General features: G+C 43.7%; 3 protein-coding genes across 5 annotated transcripts; all 3 read right to left on the bottom strand.

Annotated features, from left to right (window-relative positions):
- Window positions 1-149: 149 nt before the first annotated feature.
- On the bottom strand, window positions 150-11,622 carry pom121 (POM121 transmembrane nucleoporin). Of its 3 annotated transcripts, none has more exons than XM_086225821.1 (13): window positions 11,142-11,622; window positions 9,807-10,013; window positions 9,147-9,377; window positions 8,956-9,036; window positions 8,643-8,817; window positions 8,467-8,555; window positions 8,303-8,382; window positions 7,718-7,839; window positions 6,435-6,534; window positions 5,937-6,233; window positions 2,726-4,204; window positions 1,705-1,848; window positions 150-1,556 (listed from the first exon to the last, which is right to left on the bottom strand). In XM_086225821.1, the coding sequence occupies exons 1-13, from the start codon at window positions 11,564-11,566 to the stop codon at window positions 1,456-1,458; spliced, it is 3,531 nt and encodes a 1,176-aa protein (XP_086081947.1). In that variant the 5' UTR covers window positions 11,567-11,622; the 3' UTR covers window positions 150-1,455. The 3 variants fall into 3 exon arrangements, with proteins under 3 accessions (XP_086081947.1, XP_086081946.1, XP_086081945.1); XM_086225820.1 differs by having other exon boundaries at window positions 152-1,556; window positions 9,225-9,377; window positions 10,917-11,622; XM_086225819.1 differs by having other exon boundaries at window positions 152-1,556; window positions 10,917-11,622.
- A 330-nt stretch (window positions 11,623-11,952) lies between these two features.
- On the bottom strand, window positions 11,953-14,702 carry LOC147248399 (G protein-activated inward rectifier potassium channel 3-like). The gene is made up of 2 exons (XM_086225822.1): window positions 13,495-14,702; window positions 11,953-12,933 (listed from the first exon to the last, which is right to left on the bottom strand). Exons 1-2 carry the CDS (start codon window positions 14,666-14,668, stop codon window positions 12,671-12,673), a joined length of 1,437 nt encoding a protein of 478 aa, XP_086081948.1. The 5' UTR covers window positions 14,669-14,702; the 3' UTR covers window positions 11,953-12,670.
- Window positions 14,703-16,087: 1,385 nt separating this feature from the next.
- zw10 (zw10 kinetochore protein) lies at window positions 16,088-23,892 on the bottom strand. Its single transcript, XM_086178961.1, has 16 exons — window positions 23,685-23,892; window positions 23,088-23,222; window positions 22,862-22,963; window positions 22,611-22,688; window positions 22,099-22,258; window positions 21,605-21,757; window positions 21,203-21,400; window positions 20,790-20,926; window positions 20,520-20,702; window positions 20,126-20,346; window positions 19,702-19,773; window positions 19,434-19,603; window positions 18,870-19,000; window positions 18,651-18,782; window positions 18,266-18,468; window positions 16,088-17,976 (listed from the first exon to the last, which is right to left on the bottom strand). The coding sequence occupies exons 1-16, from the start codon at window positions 23,787-23,789 to the stop codon at window positions 17,856-17,858; spliced, it is 2,301 nt and encodes a 766-aa protein (XP_086035087.1). The 5' UTR covers window positions 23,790-23,892; the 3' UTR covers window positions 16,088-17,855.
- Between the last annotated feature and the right edge of the window lie 388 nt (window positions 23,893-24,280).

The following is a 24,280-nucleotide window of genomic DNA, read 5'->3' on the forward strand; positions in this document are numbered from 1 at the left end:
CCTCAACATCAACACTCCATACTGTTCAGTGCATACAAATTGCAGCTGTGCAGGAAGAGGGAGGTGAGGACTGAAGCGCCATCAGATGCTACGCACATCTCAGCTGATCTCAACTTGATAGGTGACCGTTTTCCTTGAGTCAAGAAGAACTGGATAACAACCTTGAGGGGTTCATGTGTTCTTGTTGGGACATCCACGTCCCTTTTATTTATTCAAAATGAACCATCAAAAAAACGGCATCAGATCATTTTTCACTTGTCACAAGAAGTGATGATAATCGAGCATAATTTTGATAAACACGTTTGACTGCTGACATCAACGGACATTCTGCCACGTTTGTTTGCATCGTAGTGAGTAAGCAGGTGTGGGGTTTTCTATTCAATCGATGGTATTAATGTGTTAATGACGTGTGAGGTTTCAGAAGTGGGGGAAACATGTTGCTGCGCAGATGCTTTAAACTCCATTGACACATCTGTATAAACAGTAGTTGACTTTATATTCAAATGAACAGAAGTTTGACTTCGTATTTTTCAGTGAACTCACAAGGATTCAGTGCCTGGGATTTAAGAGGTAGTCTGGCACAAACACGCACATCTCAGGAATTTAAAAAAAATAATTGCAGATCAGTGACGAATTGGCTTTGGTTTGTCAGCGCAAGACAGGAGTTTTTCATCCTGATCATGTACTGACCTGCGAGTTACATCAGTGTTGGCAATGGCTATGGAAAAAAAGGCCGTCCACAGGAGGACTTCAGGAATGCTTGAGTATGAAACAAGAACACAAGAGTTCGCACTAACTATGATTAGCAATCAAAGACATTTACCTAATCGCCCTTTAAGTGCAGAAACACAGCAGTCAGTTACAGGGTCAGGCAGCCAATTAAAAAAATAATTTAAAAATGAAACATCTCATATCCGTACATTTACACTGCAGTGTAGTGAACCTTGAGCACGTGTCTGATTCAACCTGCGCATTCAACCCATTCATTAAGAGGATGTACTCTGTATCATACAAACCAGTGAGCACGTAAAAAAATAAATGTTTTGAGCCGAGGCTCCATTTCTTTGCCTGACTTTCTCCTTAAGACGAACCAATGGGCGTGTCCACGTACTGTAAAGGAAAAAGAACTTTGGATATACTTTTTTGTTCTGAATCAAACTTTCCAATTTGTCTCTTCTCCCTCTTCAAGTATCGTACATCGTTACGGATCCAGGCTCCTGACCACTACATTCCCTCACATGTAGTCGTCCAGGTAGTAAGAACTCAGCAAAGCTGGTGTGCTCTCTTTCTACATCCTCAGCAAACAAAGTTTCAGGCCAGCTCAACCCCCTGGAGGACCCAGGGAAGCAGGGGGCATGGTGGCAGCCTGGTGTGGGGAATTCGGGCTTAGAACAGAGCAATGTCAGCCATAACGGCAACAGCCGAAGTTCTTTGAAAGTTCTGTTGCCCTCAAAGTTACTTCTTCCTGTTGTGTTGCCTTCGTGCCTGCAGCCTCTGACGCGCTCCCGATGGCTTTGATCCAGCCCCGATAGAGAAGGAAGGAGTCGCTGGAGACCCTTACAACAAAATTCACAGGACATTGTCATTCATTTCTCAGAAAAGAGATCAACATTTCTGATTCATCAACTTAGCATCTAAACAGACGTTTCTGGGTGAATAACTGAAACAACCCCAACATTTACGGCACGTCACTTAATGGCCTACCAAAAGGAACAGCATTGAAGGGCTGAACTGGAGTCCCAGGAGTTCCAAAGGGAATTGGACCGGCGGCGGCGGCGGCGGCAGCAGCAGCAGCAGCAGCAGCAGCAGCGGCAGCAGCACTCTGGCCAAAGGCTGGGGTAGATGTTCCTGCAGAGAGAGCAAGACACAACTCTGAAAAATCTGGAAGCCAAAGAAGCTAAAATGATAATCAATTCAGATGAGAAGTAATGTGAGGGAGCATTCCGGATTCAACAGCTGAGATGGAAAAATAATGTGTTGCCCCCGTCAACAACATGACGATGACGAAAACTGACTCTCTTACGCTTAACCTTTGACAGTACCAACACATTATAAATACAATATACATGTAAATATTGTAATTACTGTGTGTTTCGGCCACAAACACTGCACAATCTCAGAAGATTCTGGGTGGTAGGATGTTACTGTGCCATCAATATGCCAATTTTTGTAAACTGAACTTGGTTTTGTTGTGTAAGGAAACAAGTGTTTCCCTTCCTTGTCTTTGTTATACTCACACTAACAGCGGTCCAGCATACATTTCCAACATACTGCCATAAAGTTGTAGTAAAAGTCTGCGTACCAACACACACTAATGTTTTTTCCCCTGTTAGCTGAAGTGCCCGATAATTTTGCTCTTCAGTCGAGAAAACACACAAGTTAACTTTTGATAGACAGTAATTTCCCAGACGTTTGACAAGAGTGCATTTGGTTATTTTCATTGTACCGTGAATAAATCAAGTCTATCAAATTGGGTCATGACACCAAGAACCGCAGGCATATAGTAAAATAAATTATGTGCTAATAGAGCAGAGCACGATACAAATTTATTTGATTGGTCAGATGCTTTCTTATTGAACAGGGACTTTGTGCAGCCCCTGAGCAGCTCTCTCTCTCAAAAAAAACAAACAAACACTCTTTCAAAATTCAAAACATAGATTGCTGCTGTAGCTGAGTTTAAAATATAATTAACAAAGAAAATTAAAAAGATGCATTAACGCCTCACCAAAAGCTGGTTTGTCAGTAGCAACAGCCCCAAAATTGAAGCTTCCCATCTGTGGTGCAGGATTAGTGGGGACAGGTGTTCCAAACTGAGGGCGTGCCATCCCGGCACCAAAGTTAAATCCACTAGACGGTGGCTGAGCAGGGCCCGAGGGTGCCTGCTGAGGAGGAGCACCACCAAACGTGAAGGTCGCTGAAGAGGAACTCTGAGTCTGGGTTGCTGCACCAAAGTTCGGTGTAGCTGAGGGAGCTGTGGTGCTACCAAACGCAAATCCAGTAGAGCTGGCCCCAAATGCTGGTTTTGAGGGGGTTGCAAAGCTGGCCCCTGTGGTCGGGGCAGATCCCCCAAAGGTGAAAGGAGCTGGGGTGGGGTTGGAGGCAGGTGTGGATGTTGCTCCACTACTTCCAAAAGTGAAAGGTTTTGGTGGCACTGCTGTAGAACTAAAGGTGGACTGTGCTGCCGGTGTTTCAAATGATGACTTTCCAAAAGTGAAGGTGGACTGGGTGGGGGCAGCGGCTGCAGTGGTGGTGGTGGTGGTGGTGGAAGCTGTGTTGGCTGTGGCAAAGCCTCCAAATGACGCAGTGGTTGTGTTCTGACTGGGTGCTGTCTGGCCAAAGGCAAATACCTTCTGGCTGGCAGCTTGAGGGTCCTGCGGCGCAGCACCAAATGTGAAGGTGGTGTTGCTGGAGGTTGTGGGTGCTGCAGTGGTAGCAACTGCAGCTGCAGCTGTAGTGGCAACAACTCCAAACTGAAACGTGCTCCCTGTAACAGGAGCCTGTACGGAGGCTGAGCTTGTACTTGTTGTGGATGGTGTGGACCAACTTCCAAAGAAAGACTTTACAGCTGGCGGGGCTGCAGGATTTGTGGTGGTGGTGGTGGTGGAACTGGTGGAAGCTGTTCCAGTCAGGGTGTTGGTCAAGCCAGGAAAAACTGAAGGGGCAACTGTGGTACTGCTCGTTGATCCAAATATTGAAGATGTACTACTTGAAGTAACCGTAGATGCCGGGTTGATGGTGGTGAGGGATGGAGGTGGTCCAAAGCCAGCACCTACTGTGGTGCTTCCAAAGATGGGCTTGAAACTTTGTACAGTAGGTTTGCTTTCAGGGGCTAATATGGCTGTGGAGGAGGTGGTGGTGGTAGTGTTTGCAAAGATGGGCTTGAATCCTGAGGCAAGCAGAGGGTTTGACCTACTGACTGATTCTGAGCTGCTGACTGGAGCTGCAGTAGCAGTGACCTGACTGGAGGCTGCTGAAACCGTAGGGCTGCTGATCTGGCTGGTCAGTCCAAACAGGCCTGCTACAGACGGGGTGCTGCTGGGAGGCTTGGAGACCTGGCCCAGCACCTGAGTGAAGGCAGAGGGCTGCTCCATGGCAGCGGAGGAGGACTGGGCCTGGGAGGAAGCAGGCGGCTGTGGGGCATCAGCTGTAGTTGTCACCTTCAGGTTTAAGCCACTGGGTTGCACCGGTGTGGTTGGTATGGATACTACAAACAGAATGTGACAGTTAAGGAAAGACACAATAAAAACACATTAATTTGACCTTTCTAGGTTTGGAACCTGCTAAACTGTGATATGTAACAGGACTTCAGTGTAGGGCTAAAACGATTGCTCAAGTAATTCAATTTCTACAATCGTTTAAATATGAACTGTGCTTTATTTTGCACGTAGGGGTGGGCACTGCAATTCAGTATTAAATGGCTTAATTATTTAAGACCACAGCACCCCAAAACCCAACTCGCGTTTATTTTTGTTCTCCATGTGTAAATTCACCAGTGATTCAGTTTTCACAGCAGCAAACTGAATGTGGAGGAGACTTGTTGTTCATGATGGAGTTTATCAAAACAGTTGAAACAAACGTGATGGTGAATGGCATCATCGACACCAACCAGGTGTGCTCATAAGATTAAACAACTACATAAGGAGGCCTTTACATTAAACAGGAGGCTCTGTGTGTCTGTCAGAAACTGTCAGACCTCCTCAGACCAGAGCGAACAGGTGAGGGAGGAGAGGAGGGCAGACTGATCACTAATCAATCGCAGATGCTGTCGTCCTCTCGGACTGATTATAAAAATAAAAATGCCAAAACCTGAGTCTACAAATGAAGCGCACAAATCAAGTCTGTGTGTTTTAAACACTGCCGAGTGTAACGTCCTGCTGTTCGCACAGTCTGCTGTCATTAGTTTGACTCAAAGATAGAGAGCGGCGTGTATAAAAGGGAACCCGAGACCCGCGAGTGATCGGGTGAGTCTGATTATTTTAGTAGAAAGAACGGACACAAATCTCACGAGAGTTGTGCGAATAAAGCGTTTCCCTTCTGGACAGACCAAGAAAGGAGCGCATCTCCAAAAATAGAAAATCATGTCTTGGTGCCGGTGTTTTAATGTGGCAGGCCCCCATAAATAAAACACTATTTACTGAGCCACAGAGAGTCACTGGAACACTGATCCCAGACCTGTTCTGATGGAAAAGTACTCAGGTATTTTCACATTGTGGTATTAATGCTTTTAATTAAGTAAAGGATCTAGTTACAATTAAATTGTTCCCTTTGTTTAAAAAAAAAAATCAACATTTTTATCGCTTTTGTTGTACTTTAATGGCTCTTATTGGTGTTTTCTGATTACTAAATCCAGACACACAAACTCATAAGAGGAGAAAAAGGTGGTGAACCAATCAATCCCCTGGAGGACCCTGTTTGTACTTCAGTAAAAAAGTAAAGTAAAACAAGTACAGTCAAAGTAAAGTTACTTCACTTAGTACTTTCACAAGCATTTCATATTTGTCCATTTAAGAGACTTGCCTTATTTTCTCTATTGTATAGTGCATTGCTCATAAATAAAGCAAAAGTAACATGATCCAAAAAAAATTGCAGAATTTACAATATTTCTTAATCGATTACTTGATTAATCGCCAGAATAATTGACAGATGACTCGATTACTAAAAGAATCGATAGCTGCAGCCCGACTTAAGGGACCTCATTTGTGTCGTCCACCCCTTAGTCATTAACGGATGTCAGAACCGAGCTGTTCATGCCACGAAAAATTCCATTCAACCCAACCTCCCATGAAAAATCAGTTTAGAAACAGCTATTATTAAAAAAGACACAAGCAAAATAAAACCAACTACGGTCCCGGCCCAGCTTCCAGTGATCCATCTTTGAAGTAGCTCTTTAAAAAAATGTCTATCGCTACTGTAACACACTCCTTTCCCTTCCTTACCTGTGATTGTGCTGGAAGCAGATGTGGAGATTGCAGGAGTGCTGGTCTTCATTTTCAGAGCCTCCAACAGTGGGTTGGGGGCTGCAGGTGCTGTGCTGGCACTGCTGCCTGGGTTTGGATCCAGATTTATCACTGTGACAGCAGGGCTGGAGGATGTGGGCAGAGGAGCTGCCAGAAGGCTGCTCAGGGTGGTGGTGGTGGTGGTGGTAGTGGTGATGGCAATGGCAGGGGTGGTAGCCGAGGAAGGATTGGTGGATGTGGAGACTGGGGGAGTCACGGACTTCTCTGGCTCTGAAGCTGGAAAAAGCAAAATTGTATTGTTATTTAGTACATGTGCACCGAAACATTCCCTCTGTAGATGACGGGGACTCATAACGCTGTCTATACATGTGTCTCTGACAGTGTATGTACGCGCACAAGCACACTTGAGTGAGAGACAGAGGGAGAAATGAGGTAAACAGCCCGGAACATTTTCTTCTTGACAGCACTTTGACTCACTCGGTGTCTCCAGGATCTTCTGGATCTCTCTGATGGCCGCCTTTTTCTCCTCATCCAGGTCTTTAACAGTGATAGCGTAGCCCAACTCTGGAGGCCGGGGCTGCATCATTTAAAAGCACAGTGACATGTCAAGTTCCAGAAAAACGCAATGATGTGATCTCATTATTCAATGCATAATCAGCCTAAGTCTGCACATTTATGTGGGGGCCAAATTTTCCTGAAGACGCCACACTTTCGCCACAGAAATTGTCGATTTTCACACAAAATACGCGAAATATGTTGAGCTTGAATGATTTCAAAATCCCAGCATTTTCGTCGCAAAAAGTCACATATCTCCGCAGAAAGTTGAAAAATGTTGCGTTTACTTCACACGGGAGCAGCCATTTTCCTCCTGTTGCCTTGGGAACGTTGTGAAGTGACGTCATTGGCAAGCTGCAAATCCCGCAAATCAGTCTCATTTGCCAACAAAAGTAAGCTTGGAACTCGTTTGACTCGTCAAGGTTTTTTAAGTTTGAGCCACGTTTCTATTTAGGTCTGAAATGAAAAGCAGTAAGCTTGCTGAACACAGAAGGTAATTAAGAAATGACTCTTCACATGAAGGTCGTAGCCGAGTGAGAACAGAGAGTTGAAGGAATCGCTTTTTTCCGTATTCGTTAAACCACAGTTTCGCAAATTCCCGCAATTTCATCGCATAAAAAAAAACAAACCTCATATTCTTTTGATTCTTTTCAAGAAAACGTGCTGCATAATCAAGGATTTAAAAAACAACTCATTGCATTTTCTTGAAGGACTGGTTAGAGATGGATGGATCCACAGCTTTGACATTCTGATCAGATGAATACCTGCAAATACCAAGAAAAATTCCAAAAGGGATTTCTTTTCATTTTTCTTTCTTTTTTTTTTTTTAATAAAAAGGTTATCAGCATTATGTGTGAAGTTAACCTATGAAGTCGTTAACCTCACCACACATATCAAAGAGCAAAAAATAGCATCCGCTAACTCTGATGACACTTGGTTGTGTTGTTCAGTCACAGCTTTAAGTGATATGCTTTTTTTTTTTTTTTTAAATATCTCCAAATTAAGGACATGTTGAGTTGTCCACCTGATAACACTGCACTCTTTAAGATGGCACCTTTACGCTGGAAAAGGTCCCAGCAGAAACTGTGGACACGTGGATATGGATGAGCGCCATCACTCCGCTATCTGATGTGTGGACTGGGTCAATATCAGATCCAACATCAGACGTAAATCCACTCTGTTTTCGAATTCTTGTGGCCCCTTACCAGGGGTACTGGGTCATCCCGATGGCGGGGCACTAGCTGGATCCTCCGTCTTTTTCTACCACTGCCACCTGAAGAGTCTGCTGATAACGTGACTGGGATCTTGGTGGCTGGACTCACTTTGGCTGCAACAGCACAATACCATGGGAGAACAGGGAAAAACACACACACACACACACAAATTTAGGATTCTTATGGCACTCCAGTCTTGTCAGTGGGTTGGCAAGAGGTAATGTAAAAGTATGAAAAAGATTAAATCTATTCGTCAACAACAAAGTTTTACTGCTTTACAGAGTGAAGATTGTGCCGTGGTAGAAAAGGTCTGCAGCAATCATACATGAGGTCTGTACCCAGAAGAAGAAGCTAATACTAATACCACACATTCTCGTAAATCACTCATACAAGTGGATTAAGAATGAATCGGCGGCATGTCAGTGGTTCTGGCATGTAGCCCAATGTCACAACCACAAAGAATCTGCTCCATATTGTCTATGCATGCCAAAGAAGACAAGTCCAAAATCACAGTGCTTAATTTACCACCCAAGTAAGCAATGCATCACTGGCAAGAAGAAGAAAAATGAGACTTACAAATGACAGGGGTCTTGTCAGAGGCCGTCTTGTCTGACTTCACTGAGGATGCAGAGCTGGGAGAAAGTCCCTCTTCCTCTCTGGTTAAGAAATGACGAGTTAGAAAACTAGCCAGAAGTGGAGGGTTGATCTCATCAGGAGGCAGGACAACAGCAAATACGTACCTTGGTCTTTTGCTGGGTCCTTCAGGTGTATCTGAGCGTGAAGATCCAGGGCTTGACACGCAAGAGCTAGGTGCTGATGGTTTTTTCCGCTATAAAATGAGCATTGGGATAAAACTGAAGAGTTGCAGGATATCGTTGCAGGGTCATGTGCAATGTGTCATAGCAAATACTGTTACCTTGAAGAGGCCTCCTGAAGAGCTGTAGGAGCTGTAGATAGCGTTTCTCGAGGTGCACGGGGTTTTTTTGGGTGCTTGGATTCCACTTCCAGAGCTGATGGAGGGTGTTCGAGACCTCTTATTGGCAGTCTCGTCCTCCACCACAGAGGTCATTCCTCTTTTAAGGCTCCCTGGCCTGGAGAAAGGAGACAGAAAGGATTTCCACTTGCATTCTCACAGCCACACGACACCTTACCCGATTCCATTGGAACCTGAGCATCATAGACGTGCTCCATTAAACTCGAAGAAAAATGTCTCTTCAGCTTAAACTCACTTTGGGACCAGTTGTGATGGTGTTCCATTGGGAAGAAGAGGCTCAAAAGCACAGTTTGCACTTTCGCCACTGTCATTGCGACTGGGAAAATAACAAAGTGTAGAAAGACATTTGTGACATTTCTGACCAGCACATCTTTTCAAGTTGAAACTCTGCAATATGCAACAGTGATAGTGAAAACAATCTGTTACCTGCTGTATTTGCTCTTCATTTCATTTTGATCACATTTTTTCCCCACACAATGAACAATAGCTGTCTCTACAGGATACCTTCTTTTTCTTTTCTGCTCAGATGTGAAACTCTGGTCTGTGTCCAGGGCCGGTCGTTTGAACCTCTCTCTCAACACCTTGAGGACACTTTCTTTGGAGCAAGGGTCAACGGGAGCTGTGGGGGTTTCTTTTGGACAACTCAGGTGCTCAAAACTAAAAAATAAAAGGTTTTTAAAAGAATTAATAAATAAATAATACAGGAGAAAAATACTGCTCTGGTCACTATTAACACTGTAACAGCAAAGCCACAATAGGGTATAACAGGCTTTAAATATACACTGAATTTAGGACAAAATGGAAACCTCTCAAGCCCTTTTCCCACCGGCAACATTTGGATTTTGCCTGCAATGGAAAAACTTTCAATCTGCATTCACTCTCTGCACTAGACACTGATATTTATCAGCGCTGTCTCGAGTCTCCATTGGTAGGAAAACAAAATTCAACGCAGGAACTCGGAGGCAATGAAAGCTCACCATCTCTGCCGCAAACTATGACATCATTTTTACATGGCAGCCACAAATGTAACCTGTACGTATTCTGGTAGCACTCTAAAATCTGATGTACGTGTTTGTGGGTACAGACCTGGGGGTTTTGCTGTTGGGCCTGGCAATTCTCACAGTGACAGGACTGAGGGCGGCCGCAGAGTTACGAGGACTGAGGATGTTTTTCTTCTTGAAGCTACCCCATTTAACAGGAGGTAGGATTCCCACCGAGGAGACACCCGGCTGTCTTAGAGGGTAGTGGCGCTGGGGTGTGATCATGAACCTCCCACCTGTTCCCGACGGCTCACTGGATGAAATGAAAACAACATAGCGCAAGAGTAGATCCATTAACTGCATCTGAATATGTTGAAAAAAATATCTGCATCATCTCTCAAAGAGGTCTCCTGTTTGCGGGGAATAATAACAATATTTTAGCTTTTCCAGCGGAGAGAAAACACTTCAAAATATCTCAACACACAACCAGTGGCCATACAAATGCAGGACATATACACTGATCAAACCACTGTCAGATTTCATATCCGGTACAATACAACAGCTCTGATACAATTCCAGCCTTTACGAGGATCATATTGTTCAGTTTTTGTTCAAACTGTTTCAGAGAAAAGCTGATTTATCTTGATGGTAATTTTTTAGGGCTGTAGTAAGTGGTGCTAATAAACTACACCTGGTTTGACAGCTATAATCCAACTAAGGTTGGGACCAATTTCCTTCTCTCATGACTGACAGTGTCTGTGCTTCTCCTGAGTGTTACTGTTAACAGAACATTAACTAAAGACCAATCCATGTGCAGAGGCACATCCCATATTCTCCAAATATGGCATTTTTTTTAATAATGAAAGCCAATTTTATGTCAATTTTCTGACAATTTGCCTGCAACCCCCCCCCCACCATAATCATACAAATGAGGCAAGTTTCAAGTCTGTTGTCATATTAACTACCAGACAAATCTCCATCTTTGAAATGTCTGTTCCCAGTAACTTGTGATTATTTCATAGCACAAAGGTGAAACAAACTATGCACTACTTATCTTGAGGGTCAGTTTGTTTTGAAAGCTGCTTAACCTCGTTAACGCTTATTGTAGAGTTCAGCTTGGCAGTTTACGGTTCAATTAAAACCGCCAAAGACACTGCAGCCGAACCTCCGGGATGCTCTTACCGGAATGTACCTAAAAGTTAAATGATTTCCTTACCCAGTAAATGACAGCCTCCGGTTCGGGGTATAAACAGCATGGTTGGGTTTGGACAGTCTTTCCCGAAGATGTTCTCTGGGGTTCCCCTCAACTCTCGGCCTCCCAATATCAGACGTTGGGCTTTCGGGCTTAGAGATGTAACTCCCCATGAGGAAATCCCGGGGGCTGAGCAAATACGACTCACTAGTCAAGGGTTCCCTCCGGTAAATGCCAGAATCACCAAACCTTTGTCTGTTCAGTCTCTCAGACTTCCGAATCTGAGGTGTGTTGCTGCTGCTGCTGCTGCTCCTCGTCGTCGTCGTCGTCTTCACCCGAGCGGGCACAGACACGCCGTTCATCCACCAGCCCCACAGCCGCTGGAGCCCGGCCGGGACGTTGAGCACAGCCCGTGGATTGAGGCCTAACCTGGCGGGAAGCGGCGCTCCGTGGTGATAGTACCACAAGCCCCAAAAAACTGCAGGAATTAAAGTCAAGTAGAAAAAAGTAGAGTTATAATAAAGGGCAAGACCAACTACGCCTAGAAGAGAGAGAAGCGCTATTCTTTTCTCTCTAGGCGACATGGCGGCTGCGCGCCCATCATGCTTCTTGGCGACTTCTTTGCCTGTCGATCTCCGGCAGTTTAACTTTGACACGTAGTACGTGCGCGCCATCTTCCGGCAGGGCCAGCAAGTAGTCAGTCAGAAGAGTGTGAGCGAGAACTCTGTTATCCTGTGCATTTGGTGCATATATAGTATATTCCATTCTATGTTTTTTCTTGCATCATCATTCCACTCAATTCCATTATCACAGACAGTGTGTATGTGTGTGTGTGTGTGTGTGTGTGTGTTTGTGTGTGTGTGGAGGAAAGAGAGACTGTCTGCTTGTTCACAGGCATAATTAAGATTTAAATTCTTTGATAAATGGTCTTTGATACAAAGAGGACCGTGGATTTAAAAAGGCCACAGACAATGGGCTGTTCTTTGTTTAGTTTTTTTAATAATATTTTAATGTGATTCCAACGTAACATATTCATATTGTAATATGATCTCATAAAATCTAATAAAAGCTGTAGAGAACCTTTAAATCTGGCCACTGCAATTATTGTCCTCTGTAATTTAATGCTGTAATATTGGTTGAAATGTGCTGATCACACTGTGTGGATGGTCTTCTGCTCCATTTCAGTCAGATGAGTTGTTCGTCCAGGGTGGCACGGTACTGAAGAGGTTGTATCAGCTATTGGACTCACAGCAAGGTTTCAGTTCAAGCCCCGGCTCTGTTTGGTGTCTGCATGTTCTCCCTGTTCCTGCGTGGGTTCTCTCTGGTACTCCAGCTTCCTCCCACAGTCCAAAGACATCAAGAGGGGACGAGGCTGATTGATACTCTAAATTGACCGTAGGTGTGGCTGTGAGAGCCAATGGTTGTCTGTCTCTATGTGTTGGTGTTGCTGGGATAGGCTCCAACCCCCGTGACCCTTAACAGGATAAGAGGTAGAAAATGGATGGATGGAGTTGTTTGTGCACATCTATAGTTCAGACTCCAAAATGAAAAAGTTGAATTTCTGTAGATTTTCAGACAGAAGTTTAAGCTTTAGAGAATCCAACTGTGACCATTTCAGCTGCTGCACACATCTGTGTTATTCCTCTTTTCCACACTCCCTTTAGAAAATCAGTAATTCATTTTATAAGTTGTCAAACTGTCTACCGTCTATTCGTTAATTGATTAAAAAAATCACACAGTGAAAATTAAATGGGCAGACACAGATTTAGAAAGTCACATCAGAGCCTACTACATTCCTGAGCTCGGTCAGATGAACCAGGAGTGCCTTCTTCACCAACGTTTTCCAAAACAGCATTTTCTCGTTCTTTTGCATGTCTTCTGTCTTTTTCACTCAGTTTTGACATTTGGACTTCAAAGGTTTTGTCAAAAGCCCTGTAGTCCACACGAAACGCTTCTTTCTCCAAGGAAATGCACGATTCGAATCGGTGGCCCCACAAGACCTCGTCCTCTGTGTAGGAAGTCCTCGCCTGGCATGTCATACCTGCCAAAGTAGGAACATCAGAAAATCAGGTAAAAGCACCTTTGGCGGAAAAAAAAGACCAAATAAAGTAAGTTAGAACTGTAGGTGGTAGGGGATGCACCGCTGTATTAGCTGTGTGTTTGTTTCAGCCGATCTTTACCTTGTTGACAACGATGACACATTAACAAATACAAAGCCAGTGGCTGATAATTATCTTTAACATGAAAAGATGGTTTGATAAAGGGCTCAAAGATTTGTTAATTATATTTTGTTTTGGAATAAAACTTGACCAAAAAAAACATCTGTATTGTCAAAAACTACAAAAAAACAAAAAAAAAACCCCACACATCTGTATCAGCTGTTGTCCCCATTATAATCTAGACATCAACATCGGCCCAGAATTTTACAATCTGTGCATTCCTAGTATGTCGTGTTTTATTTGTCCACTGTAGGTCCTCACAGGAGTTACATGTAAAGAAAAGAAGTGGAAAAAAGAAAGAGAAATCTTTCCCAATGAAAGCATTTTCAAACAGAGCATCGCCTTGGTTGAAGGACAACGCAAAATGTAAAAGTACTACAAACCCGATGCTTCCACAATGCCCTCCAGGATGACAATGATCTCAAATGTCTCCCTCTTCAAACGCTCGGCCCCCAGCTCCCAGAAGGGGCTGCTCTCATTTATGACATGGGTGATGGTCTGGGGTTCCACCAGGAGGAGCCGGTCCCCCCCCATGTCGTAGCCCAGATTGATCTCTGACTGCTCCAGTGGGATGAACTCGCCCTCCTTGGTCTGCCTGGACTTGATCAGCTTGGCTCGGACCTTGGCATCCACCATGTGGCTCTCTCGCAGGTCCCCGATGCGGAAGAGCAAGCACAGCTTCTCATCACGTTCACATATGACGCAGTGTTTACTGAAGATCAACGTTTGGGCTCTCTTCTGTGGCCGGGAGATCTTGACAAACATGCAGCCCACCATCAGAGCATCAATGATTGAACCAAGGATGGACTGGACCATCAGGAGCATCGCACCCTCAGGGCAGTAGGCCGTCACCCTCCTGGAGCCATATCCAATAGTCCTCTGGCTTTCTAATGACAGCAGCAGGGCCGATAGGAAACCATCTACATTTACATAGCATGCCTGCCATTGTGGGTCATTCACGTGTGCAATGTCATCACGCAACCATGCACCTAATAAGTAGATCCCACCAAAGGCCACCCATGTGAGAATGTAGCACATAGTGAAGACAAGAAGGAACCAGCGATACTTGAGGTCCACCAGTGTGGTGAAAATATCGGAGATAAACCGACTCTTGTCCTTGATGGGTCCCAGATTCACCCTGCACTTGCCATCCTTGGTGACATAACGTAGACGCTGATTGCTGACAATGATGTGGAGTGGGGGATCGTCACCGAGCAGTTTACAGCGTTTCTTGTAAGTCTTTGTCCCTTTGGCTTTCTCTGTCGAGTAGATGGGCATGTTGCTACTGCTGGTGGAGCCTCTTGATTGCCATTTTGAGCTGAAACGCTTGAGGTTTTTACTGCGATGCAAAAGTGGAGGCTTGGGGTTTTCCTCAACTGGCACCAGAGGAGCTGCTTGGCTAGTGTGTTGCTGAGGGGTTTCTTGCCGGCTCAGCACGAGAGCCTGAGAAGACAACTGGCTGCAGGGGCCCTGTGACTGGGAAGGAAAGGCCTCTGTGGATGGCGGCCAGTCTGCAAAGCTGATGTTGTGATTGAACGAGGTTCTTTGGGCGGTCATTGTGGAAGTAACAGCGGGTTTAGCTGCAGCCTGAAATGAACGGCAACAGTGCATACCATTTACACAACGAAGACAAAAACTTGTCTCATATATGACTCATGACATATGTTCAACAACTACATCCTGAAGATTGGGTGTGGTGCTGCGCTATAATCCTGAATTTTCACGAGTTAACTCAGCACGGCAATGAAAAACATTACCAGCCATGAGCCGGTTTCAAGTTAGACATAAAATATTCTTTATCATCACAAGTCTTGACCTGATAGTCGTCTTTTTTGATAATGTGGCAACAGGGCTCAAACGTCTCGATGGAGCTGCGCGTGCTGTCACACGAAAAAAAAAAGTTGTCGGATTTCTGAGGATAAAGTCAGAACTCTGTGCACAGGCTGGCTGATGGCCATTTATTAAAATATTATCCAGTTGTCAGATTCATTCAGTATTCAGGCTCCAAATTTGGTTCAATCCAACAGCAAAATGTCAAGGAGAGTTCAGTGTCCTCTTCAACCACAATCATCTTCGGTTATTATGAGGTTGTTGGTTTTTTTTTTTATTTAAGCAAAGTTGTTATCTTCTTATATCCGGTCAAAAAATATTAAAAACAAGACATCATATAATGTAGAGTGCCGTACCCTGAAGCCGTATGAAGAGTACCAGACTGATCGCGGCTGTGGTCTGGGCAGGTGAGCCAGCAGATGTTTAGCAGTGAGAGCCTGCGTCGGGGGAATGGAGTTCCTGCGGAGTCCAATCTTGACAAATCTCCTGCTGCCACTGTTGCTCTCAGCACTTTGTTGAACGTCTCCGCTACACCTAACAGTGGAGACCATTGCCTAAGTCTTCAAGATGATTTTAGGTTTGCCTCTGAAATAAATTAGTTAGTGAGTTTGATGAACATTTGTTCTGCACTCTGAGATTAAAAAAAAAACCCCAAAACAAACAAACTTCTAGTTCTGTAGATCAGCCAGAGGTGTGATATTGGACTCCTGCTGCTCCTCGTCAGCATATCATGACATTCCATCAATTGGAACAAGACAAATCAGTGTCTCCCCATACATTGCACATGTCAGGATTATCACTAATCCTTAAAATTAATCTGTGAAACACCAAGGAATTCCGTAGATTGGAGAAGATTAGTCCCTGTATTTGCCAGAAGGCTTAAAGGAAGTATTGTCCAGATGGGATCAAATGAACTGGAGTGAATTCACTTGTGTCTTCTGAATACTGGATTACTCTCTGCACAGTGCACACACGTCCCCTGAAATATGCCAACATGCAGCTGGGCAAGAATTTACTGTAAGGAAAACCTCCTCTTGGAATGAATCCATAACTAAAAATATTAAAACTTAAAAAAAAAAAGACATTATGACTTGCCTAACAAAGAAAATTTCAGCCGACATTCATCGTCCCGAGGGGTTGAAAATCTGTTTTATTTCGTCCAATTATTTCATGACCTGTAAAATTAAATCCTCACCTGCTTCAGTTTTACTCTTTAATTCTTGCTAATGTTAGCATGCTAACAGGCTACAACAAGACGGGGAACATCCATATCGCACCTTCAGTGTGTCAACCAGCCTGACCAAGAACATAACATAATTTTGAAGAATTAACCTAAAGATTCAGGGTAACTTTCAATTAACTTTATGATACAGGAAGTTAAATTTTTATATTTATACATAGTTTTAATATCACATAGATTAAAAATTGAAGATTTCTACTGTTCTGGACTTTCAATGTTTGAGGTTTTTTTTTTCTTGCATTCCCTTCTTAATTATAAAAAGAACATATTTGGATTCTGAGTTACGCATACAAGTAGTTTTAGGCAAAGGAAGGTTTTTTTTTGTATATAATATAGAACGTATGGTTATTTTACACACAAAATATCAAATCAAATCTACAAAAAAAATAATGGCATAAAAAAAAAAACCATACCTACAGATGAATGTGGCTGCTGCCAGAAAATAAAGTCCTTAAGTCCTCAGGGTCTGTTGTGTGAACGGGAGACAGTTTGACAAGGGGAGTGGCAGCTGTGACCGTCCAGCCGTTCGTCTGCTCCCATCATCCACAGCCAGACAACACAAATGTCCATCATGCACCTCAACATAGTGACGTCATTTTGATAGCACTTTTCTTAAAGCCTCCTTTCCCTCCTGTATGTTATTTGTAAGTATTTTGCGTTTTGCTACATTTCTGAACAGAATAAATCTTTACCAGTATTAATGCGAGAGCTGTTCGCTCCAGGCTGAAAAAAAAAAAAGAAGTTTGATCACGTGTGTCGACATCTCTTCTGGTGGGTACTCAAGGAAAACTCACGTAAAGAACCAAGATGAAAAGGTTCATCCCCTGAGTGTGGGCACGCTCAGCAGACTGAATGGTGAGCTTAGATTTGGGAAGCTCAGGTGTCTTAAGATATCTTAAAATCTGTTGGTGTTGTCTGGAGGACATCTGACTGGTTTGTAGCTTGAGTTGCGACATGAACTCAGAGACAGCGACGAGGACACCAGTTCATTTGATTTAAAGGGAACAAAGACACTTTTTTTTTTTTTTTTTTTAGGGTTTGTCTGAGTCGAATGCAACAGCCGGTAAAAATACAAATAGTTGACCTGACTTCAAAGATCATTGTATTCATTAAAGCGTTCAGGAAGTCTCAGGAAAAGTGTTTTTGATTTATTTTTGCAATAAATACATTTGCAAAAGAAAACTCTGGACCAGAGGCGAGGTTGAGGTTCCTTTGAGTGTTCATTTAGAGGCAGTGAGGTTAAACAACATGACATCAGTGTAGAAAAGCTGAGATGTTTGATTAAGTATGTGCAGCAAAGTTATTACCAAACGACTTCAACCCTGCATACGACATCCCATGTCAACAGATGGCGAGCCACGGGTTACACAAACCCGTTTGGCTTTGCAGGGGCAAACTCCTGAATATACGCGCGAGGCTGCTGGATCCCGATGTAAGGAAGTCTTCATGTAATCTCTGGAGGAATAATTGCAGTCTGTGCTGGGAGGGCACACATCCTACAGAATAATTACAAGCAGCTTAAACTCTCAGCGACTCCCACACATCTGGTGACAACCTGCTCAACATGGAAGCAATATAAATATGCATATAAAAGAAAAGGGAAATTAACAGAGATTGAATTGTCCTCAGAGGAAAAAAAAAGTGCCTCAGTTTCTTCTTGGTTCCTCGTAGCGCCTATTTGATTTTGGAGAGAGCCGCGGCTCTTCTCTCGGTGTTCTGAAACAAGGCTCGGATCAGACTCTTCACCTCCGAACTGGAGAACTCCAACGCCAGAGGACCTTTACCGTCCGCCCACCTGTGAAGAAGAATCCCCGAAAGATCAGCAAATCATATCAATCCACGAGGGGAAAAAGGTAGCCTTCATCATTTGTACACAGGCTTGCACTGAATGGACATAAAACTAACATTCATGTGAAAGATGATGCAAAAAAAAAAGAGAAACAAAAGAAAAGAACAGTGTTAAATCTGCTCCAATCTTCTCATCACAGTAAGAACAGCAGTAATAAATTGACAGAACCGATACGAACAGCCAACGGTTCCACTCAAGGAAGCACTGGTTGGTTCTGAAACGCATTCCTTCTCACCTGTCTACAATCTCCTGGAGGTTGGCTCGCAGCACGATGACCATCTCCTTGAAGGTACTCCACTTCTTCACGTAGAGGGGAACTTCCTCCTGGTATTTCTTGTTCTTGTTTTCCTCGGCTAGAGGGATGAAGACCAGCGGGCCCTCCTCAATGATGGTTTGGCAGAGGGTGCTGAGGTGCTCACCATCTTCAGAGGAGATATCCTGGAGACAAGAAAAGGAGTAAAAAGTCCAAAATCAGCGTGGCAAAACAAGAAGAGACGTTCTAGAATAATAAGGGTCTGATCACCACGTTCACTGGTACGCTCTTGAACATCTGAGATAAATACATGAGTTAGTAGAACTGAAACGAGGCCACTTGATCTCATTTGTGTCGGGCCACAGACCTCCAGCATCATGATCTTGGCGATGACTTCTGTGATGGCTGTGTTGAGGAGGTTCCCCATGGCTTTACAATAGATGCTGACTGGCAAGACGTCCTGCCACACCGTGCCCAGCTGCTTCAACTGATGGATGACCTGAACCACAGCAACACATGGATGTAATAATAGTCTTACAATGATGAATATGATCAGTGAACTCATTTATATGAGCTTTCCACCCACCTGTCTTACTGCCTTGCTGGCTGCTATGTAGTTGTCTTTGTCATCCAGGTTGCAGAAGTTGTGAGCGGTGGAGAGTCTCTCCAAGAGTTCAGCTCTCTGGACGTTCAGCTGAGCTAAGAAGCACTGGACACCTGATCAACACAAGTCGTTGAATACTTGACCTCTGCTCCTTTCTGAATGGCTCAAGTTGTACTGCAGTTACTGCCACTAAAATCTGAACGCGCCACTTATCTTTTCATGTCACTGCATTCAAAGATCACTTCCTATTATTTGTTTAATATGAAAACAGTAGGCTAACGTCTCAGTCTGAGAGATGTTGCCCTACTCTATAGCACTGCAACCCAACTGCAGAAAGATCAGAGCTCTCACCAAAAGAAATATGGATCTGGTTTCTGTGGATCATAACTGTCCTCAGGAAATTTCAATAATACCGGTAATAGTGGAAATAAAATGTTACAGACACAAAGTGGGAACAAAAATAGTAGGAAAAAAAAATGAAACCATGGCGCCAAAACAGAAGATCAAGAGCTTGAATCTCTGCATCAACTCCAATGAAATGTTTACCAAGTTTCCTGAATCCAGGAACCATGTCAACAAATGTTGCTACACCCTCACTGAGGGGCTGCGGCAGATGGGCTCTGAAGTGGTGGCCCAGGGTGAGGAGGTGGTGGGCCAGGTACATGCAGTTGTTGTGTTGGATGGCAGCCAGGTGAGGAAACTTGAGCAGGTTCTCCCTGAATGACACAAGCAGAGGAAGAAGGGGCAACCAATTACTCTTCAGCTGAAGAGCGCCAGCTGAGTCTTCTGTGGGACATTTAACGGTAACACGTACTTGTGGTATGTTGGTACAACGTCATAGAAGAGCTGGAAAATGTTTCTCACGGTGAAGAAGAGCTGTAGTGCACTGAAAACAACAAAAACAGAGACACGTCATTGGATCTTTAAACACAACTCTGATGAAAAGGCCTCAATCCTGTCAGTCTGGTGCTCTAAGTACCACCAAAATCAAGGTGCTTTACGCTGCAGGATGCCTGGCTCAGCCTGCACATTTACACCTCCATTATTTGGTGCATTATACTGTGTTTTCTAATGACGGTAGATCAACAACTACATTTTAAATCAAGGTAGAAAGTACAGAGTATGAAGGGGAACCTTGCAAGTGCACAGTGGGACAAATCCACTGTGGTGTCAGGCACGTTCGACTCAAACCTGGCTCTGTGCAGAGGACAGTGGGGTCTTTGAGCGTAACAACATACCATTGTGTGGAGCTGCCGACGGCTTCACACAGCGTGCTGAGTGCCAGCTCCATCAGCTGCTGCACCGACTCACTGATGCGACAGGCAGGCAGACACAGACTCCACGCCGACAGCTGCTTTGAGTTCTCCATTGTCTGCTCCTTTGCGGTTTCTGGCTTCATCTTCACCTCCGAACCTGGAGCAGGCAGCTTAGGGAGACGCAGCTTGCAGTCTGGCGTGATCTACACAAGGAAGGTTGAAAATCATTTTAGAAATTTAAATCAAGTCAACTCATGTTGGTCCAGCCCTAAAACAAGCTCAACATTTCCTGTCTTTCATTTGAGGTTATGGCAAAGAAATCAATCTCCAGTCTCTGGTTTACTCATCTCGTCCCTCAGGCCTTAAACACACATACCTTGACAGTGTTGTGCATCTTGGAAGTCATGAGTTTGCGGGCAGCCACGATGACGTCCTTGCACTTCTTGCTAGCAAAATGACAGTTAACATCCCTGGCATACTTGAGCAGGTCAGTGGAATCACCCTGCAGATACTCCATCTCCCTCAGAGACGTCTCAAACTCCTCGGTTTCCTTGATCACCTTGAAAAGGTAAAAGAAATAATTTTCAAACGCAATTCTCATCGATGAACTGAATGTAACAGGAGTAAACTGCTGACTGGTCCCTACAGTGTTGTACTTCTCCAGCTGGCTACTGTTGGTGGGGATGGAGTAGAGCAGACACTCGTGGATGATGCACTGAGAGATTTCCTCCCATATCAGCTCCCCCAAGATGGCCGAGAGCTTTTTATCACCAATGGACACATCTGGAAACAACACATGAGGCTTTTCATTCCAGCTCAACATGTAATATTTCAACAGAAAATCTGACTTAAACATGGGATCTACATGGAATAAATGCGCCAAATGTTTCATATTCAGTTTACTCAATAAAAAAAGCAAACAGACTTTTGGATGAATTATTGCTTTTAACATGCTTCTACTGGATTTAGCAGCTTTGGGATAAACTCTAAATTCCACGAGTAGAGAAACCATAAAGCAGAGAGCTGAATTTACTGCATCAAGGCACAGGAGTTATGTACCTAGGAGGTGTGAGTGCAGGGTCTTGAGCACCAGGAGCACTTTGCTGTAGACCTGAGATGGAGTTGATCGCTCCAAGTGGCTCTCCTCCAAACACTGCAAGGCCAGGATGGTTCCCTCACCCTGCTGTTGTGTCACCCTCACTGACAGTGACGGGTGCATTACCAACGGCTTCAGCATGTTCTTCAGCAGCACCTGACCTGAACCACAACAGCAGCAGATTTGGATGCTTCATTCGGCTAATTGCAAGAGAGAAATTCCAAAACCAGCTTTAACTCAAGGTCTCCATTACATGGGTTGTTACCAAAGAGGAATACTGCATTAAAAGGACTCAAGTGACAGGAGGTTTCTATTTTTAAAAAGATCAGGATTAGCATCATATGAAACAGTGTTGTTGCTCTTACTGAAGAGTTTGATCTTGTGCTGGAGGTCTCCCTGGATGGCGAGAGCTTGCAGGACGCAGCACAGCAGAGCCGGAGGTTCTAGTTCACTGTCTTTACTACAAGTGTGGCTCAGATTAAGCTCCACCTTCAAGAAGGACTTCAGACCTGCAGGCTCTGGAGGTAAAGAGTGTCACGGTCATACAACACGATCAAACAGGTTTGCTATCACAATTTCAAAATAATCAAACCAAATCAACGATTTCACTGGACCTCAGCTGTTCTCTGTAACATTTGAGCATCCTATTGGTTTCATGATAGGGGGAAAAAAATTGTACCTGCTGTAAAAAAAATTATTATAAAATAAAGATGTTGCATTTGGTAAGTTGTCTTGTGAGTCTCGTCTTAGACGAAAAGGTTCAAACCGAGCCTCAATCAAACTCAGTGAACCTCGACCTCATGGTACCGCATCTGACACACAACGAACCATTTCAGCCAATTCTCCAAGAAAGTCTTACCTTTTGAGGACGGTAATCTCCAAATGACGAGGCGCTTCCATTCATCACCCAGATGATAAATTAAGTTTTCTCTCTGCACTGTCAACTCGGAGCTGAGAGCACTGAGCAGTGGCAGCTGGGACGTCTTCCAGCCCTTCAGTGAGTCCACACAACGCCTTGCCTGAAGAAGAGGAAAAAAGCGAAAAGCTGCACAACTCTGCAAACACAGCACCTTATCTTTTTGGACAACATTCACAGATTTTGTTCTGGGTCCTGTTATGCCTAAAGTATACACTGAGATGTTAATCTGCCCCCACCTGTCATTTCATAACTTACTACTTACTTACTGGAAAAAAATAAAATAAAATAATTTCCACTTGGGAAGTGAACAACTTGCAAGAGAAAACACTGATCAACTGCTTGTACGATGAGATCAGATCTTTGATGCACTTACAGGTTTAGTGAAGGTCTGGTAAGAATCTCTGGCCTCTAGTGAATGTAGATTACCTGCATCAGACCTAAGTAGCTCTTACCATTTCCAGCTGATTGGCTGCATCAACATACTTCTTCTCCACTAAGGCTTTGCTGAACTCCTCCATTGCATTGTGAAACTGTGTTACACAGAAGAAAGAGTCAGATACATAAATGATGTCTGTTGTTTCATATAAGGAACAAAAACAACTTATTCGTTTACTTCACCATTACAATACAGATACTATGTTTAAGTAGGAGCTTGTTAGGATATTGTGCAGATACTGTGGGGAGTGACGTGGGTGTTGCGTACCTCTTTTAAGTGTCCAAGCATTGTGATGATGATGGTGTTCTTCTCCAGCTGCTGCTTTAGCTTCGCATACTCAGCCACAGCCACATGGATGTTCTGCTGCACCTGTGTGACAATCGCCACACAACTCTCAATTACACAAATCTGCTTTTAGTTGTATTGGAACTGACTTCTACTGTTCTCCGAGTTCCTGTGTTATTATTGTGTTCCACACAGGATCCACACATACCTCAGTCTCGATGCAATTTTTCAGGGCATCCATTTCTTTGGACACTTCATCCACCTGCAGCATGAGCTCCTCAGATCCTTGAAGACTAGGCAGGAAGTCATTGTACCTCTTGTTTATCATGTCACATACTTCTTCCTATTCAAAGAAAACATTTATAATGTACTGACATTTTGTCTCAAGAACGGAAAATGACAAATTTCAATCAGGACAATCAGCAATCACAGCAAAAACTATTATATCGTATATTTAACATTGTAATATATGTGATATATATTGGCTTACCTATTATTATATAATCTGATTTGTAGAGCGCTTATTTACTTAATTCGACTCCAAATTAGCATTTCACTGTGTGACGTAGCGTTTAACAGAGCCACGTATGTTGGACTGAATGTACAACAAATTTCACCCACAATCAGATACAGCTTTAATTTTATTTTAAAAATGCGTCAGCCTCTCTGGCTAACCCCATTTGCCACCGTGCTCTAGTGGAACACCTAGAAGTTAAGACAATATCGCAAACAGCGGACGCTAGTTAACCAAACTTTCGGCAACTTAGCGTAGCATTAGCTAATGCTAAACATGCTAATGAGTTACCTTGGTGTCTTCCACCTTGCGGGACATTTTGCCGATTTTACTGGACAGGTCTTCTTTCTCCAGTTTACCGGAGCTTGCGAGCACCTCCGTCACAAATGATGCCATGTTGCACGATAACGTTACAACGTTTATAGTGTTTACAAAAGTGTGAGAGGTTAGCACTGCGTCTTTTAGCCCGCCAGGCGGTTTGATTGGTTCCGAATCTTCCGTCTTCTTCTATGACTTTAACGGCAGGTTACCACCCAACTATGTTTTCAGACACATACCGCCACCTACTGCACAGGAGTGTGACATAGGGTCTGGATCCTGACTTTACGTCATAAAGCGTGAAAATGTGGAAGAAAACGCCAAATTTCTTTAAATTATATGGTGTAAATAATCATATCTCCTTCAATTATTCCACACTTACTTTATGCTTGCTTGCGCTGAGGTTTGTCTGGCATAATTTCCCACTACACACTTCTTCTTTTGCCTTTTTTTCAATTTATCAAAATTATGTCAAATACATTGAAAATGTGTTCAAAATCTTTAAAAAAAAAATACACGATCACGGTTTACATTCTAAGTTTACTTAAGTGTCTCGCAGTAAAAATATA

The sequence above is a fragment of the Aulostomus chinensis genome, chromosome 15 (assembly GCF_037954235.1).
Source record: "Aulostomus chinensis isolate RoL2024-O1b breed Wild chromosome 15, RoL_Achi_v1.0, whole genome shotgun sequence".
In the NCBI taxonomy this organism is placed as follows: Eukaryota; Metazoa; Chordata; class Actinopteri; order Syngnathiformes; family Aulostomidae; genus Aulostomus; species Aulostomus chinensis.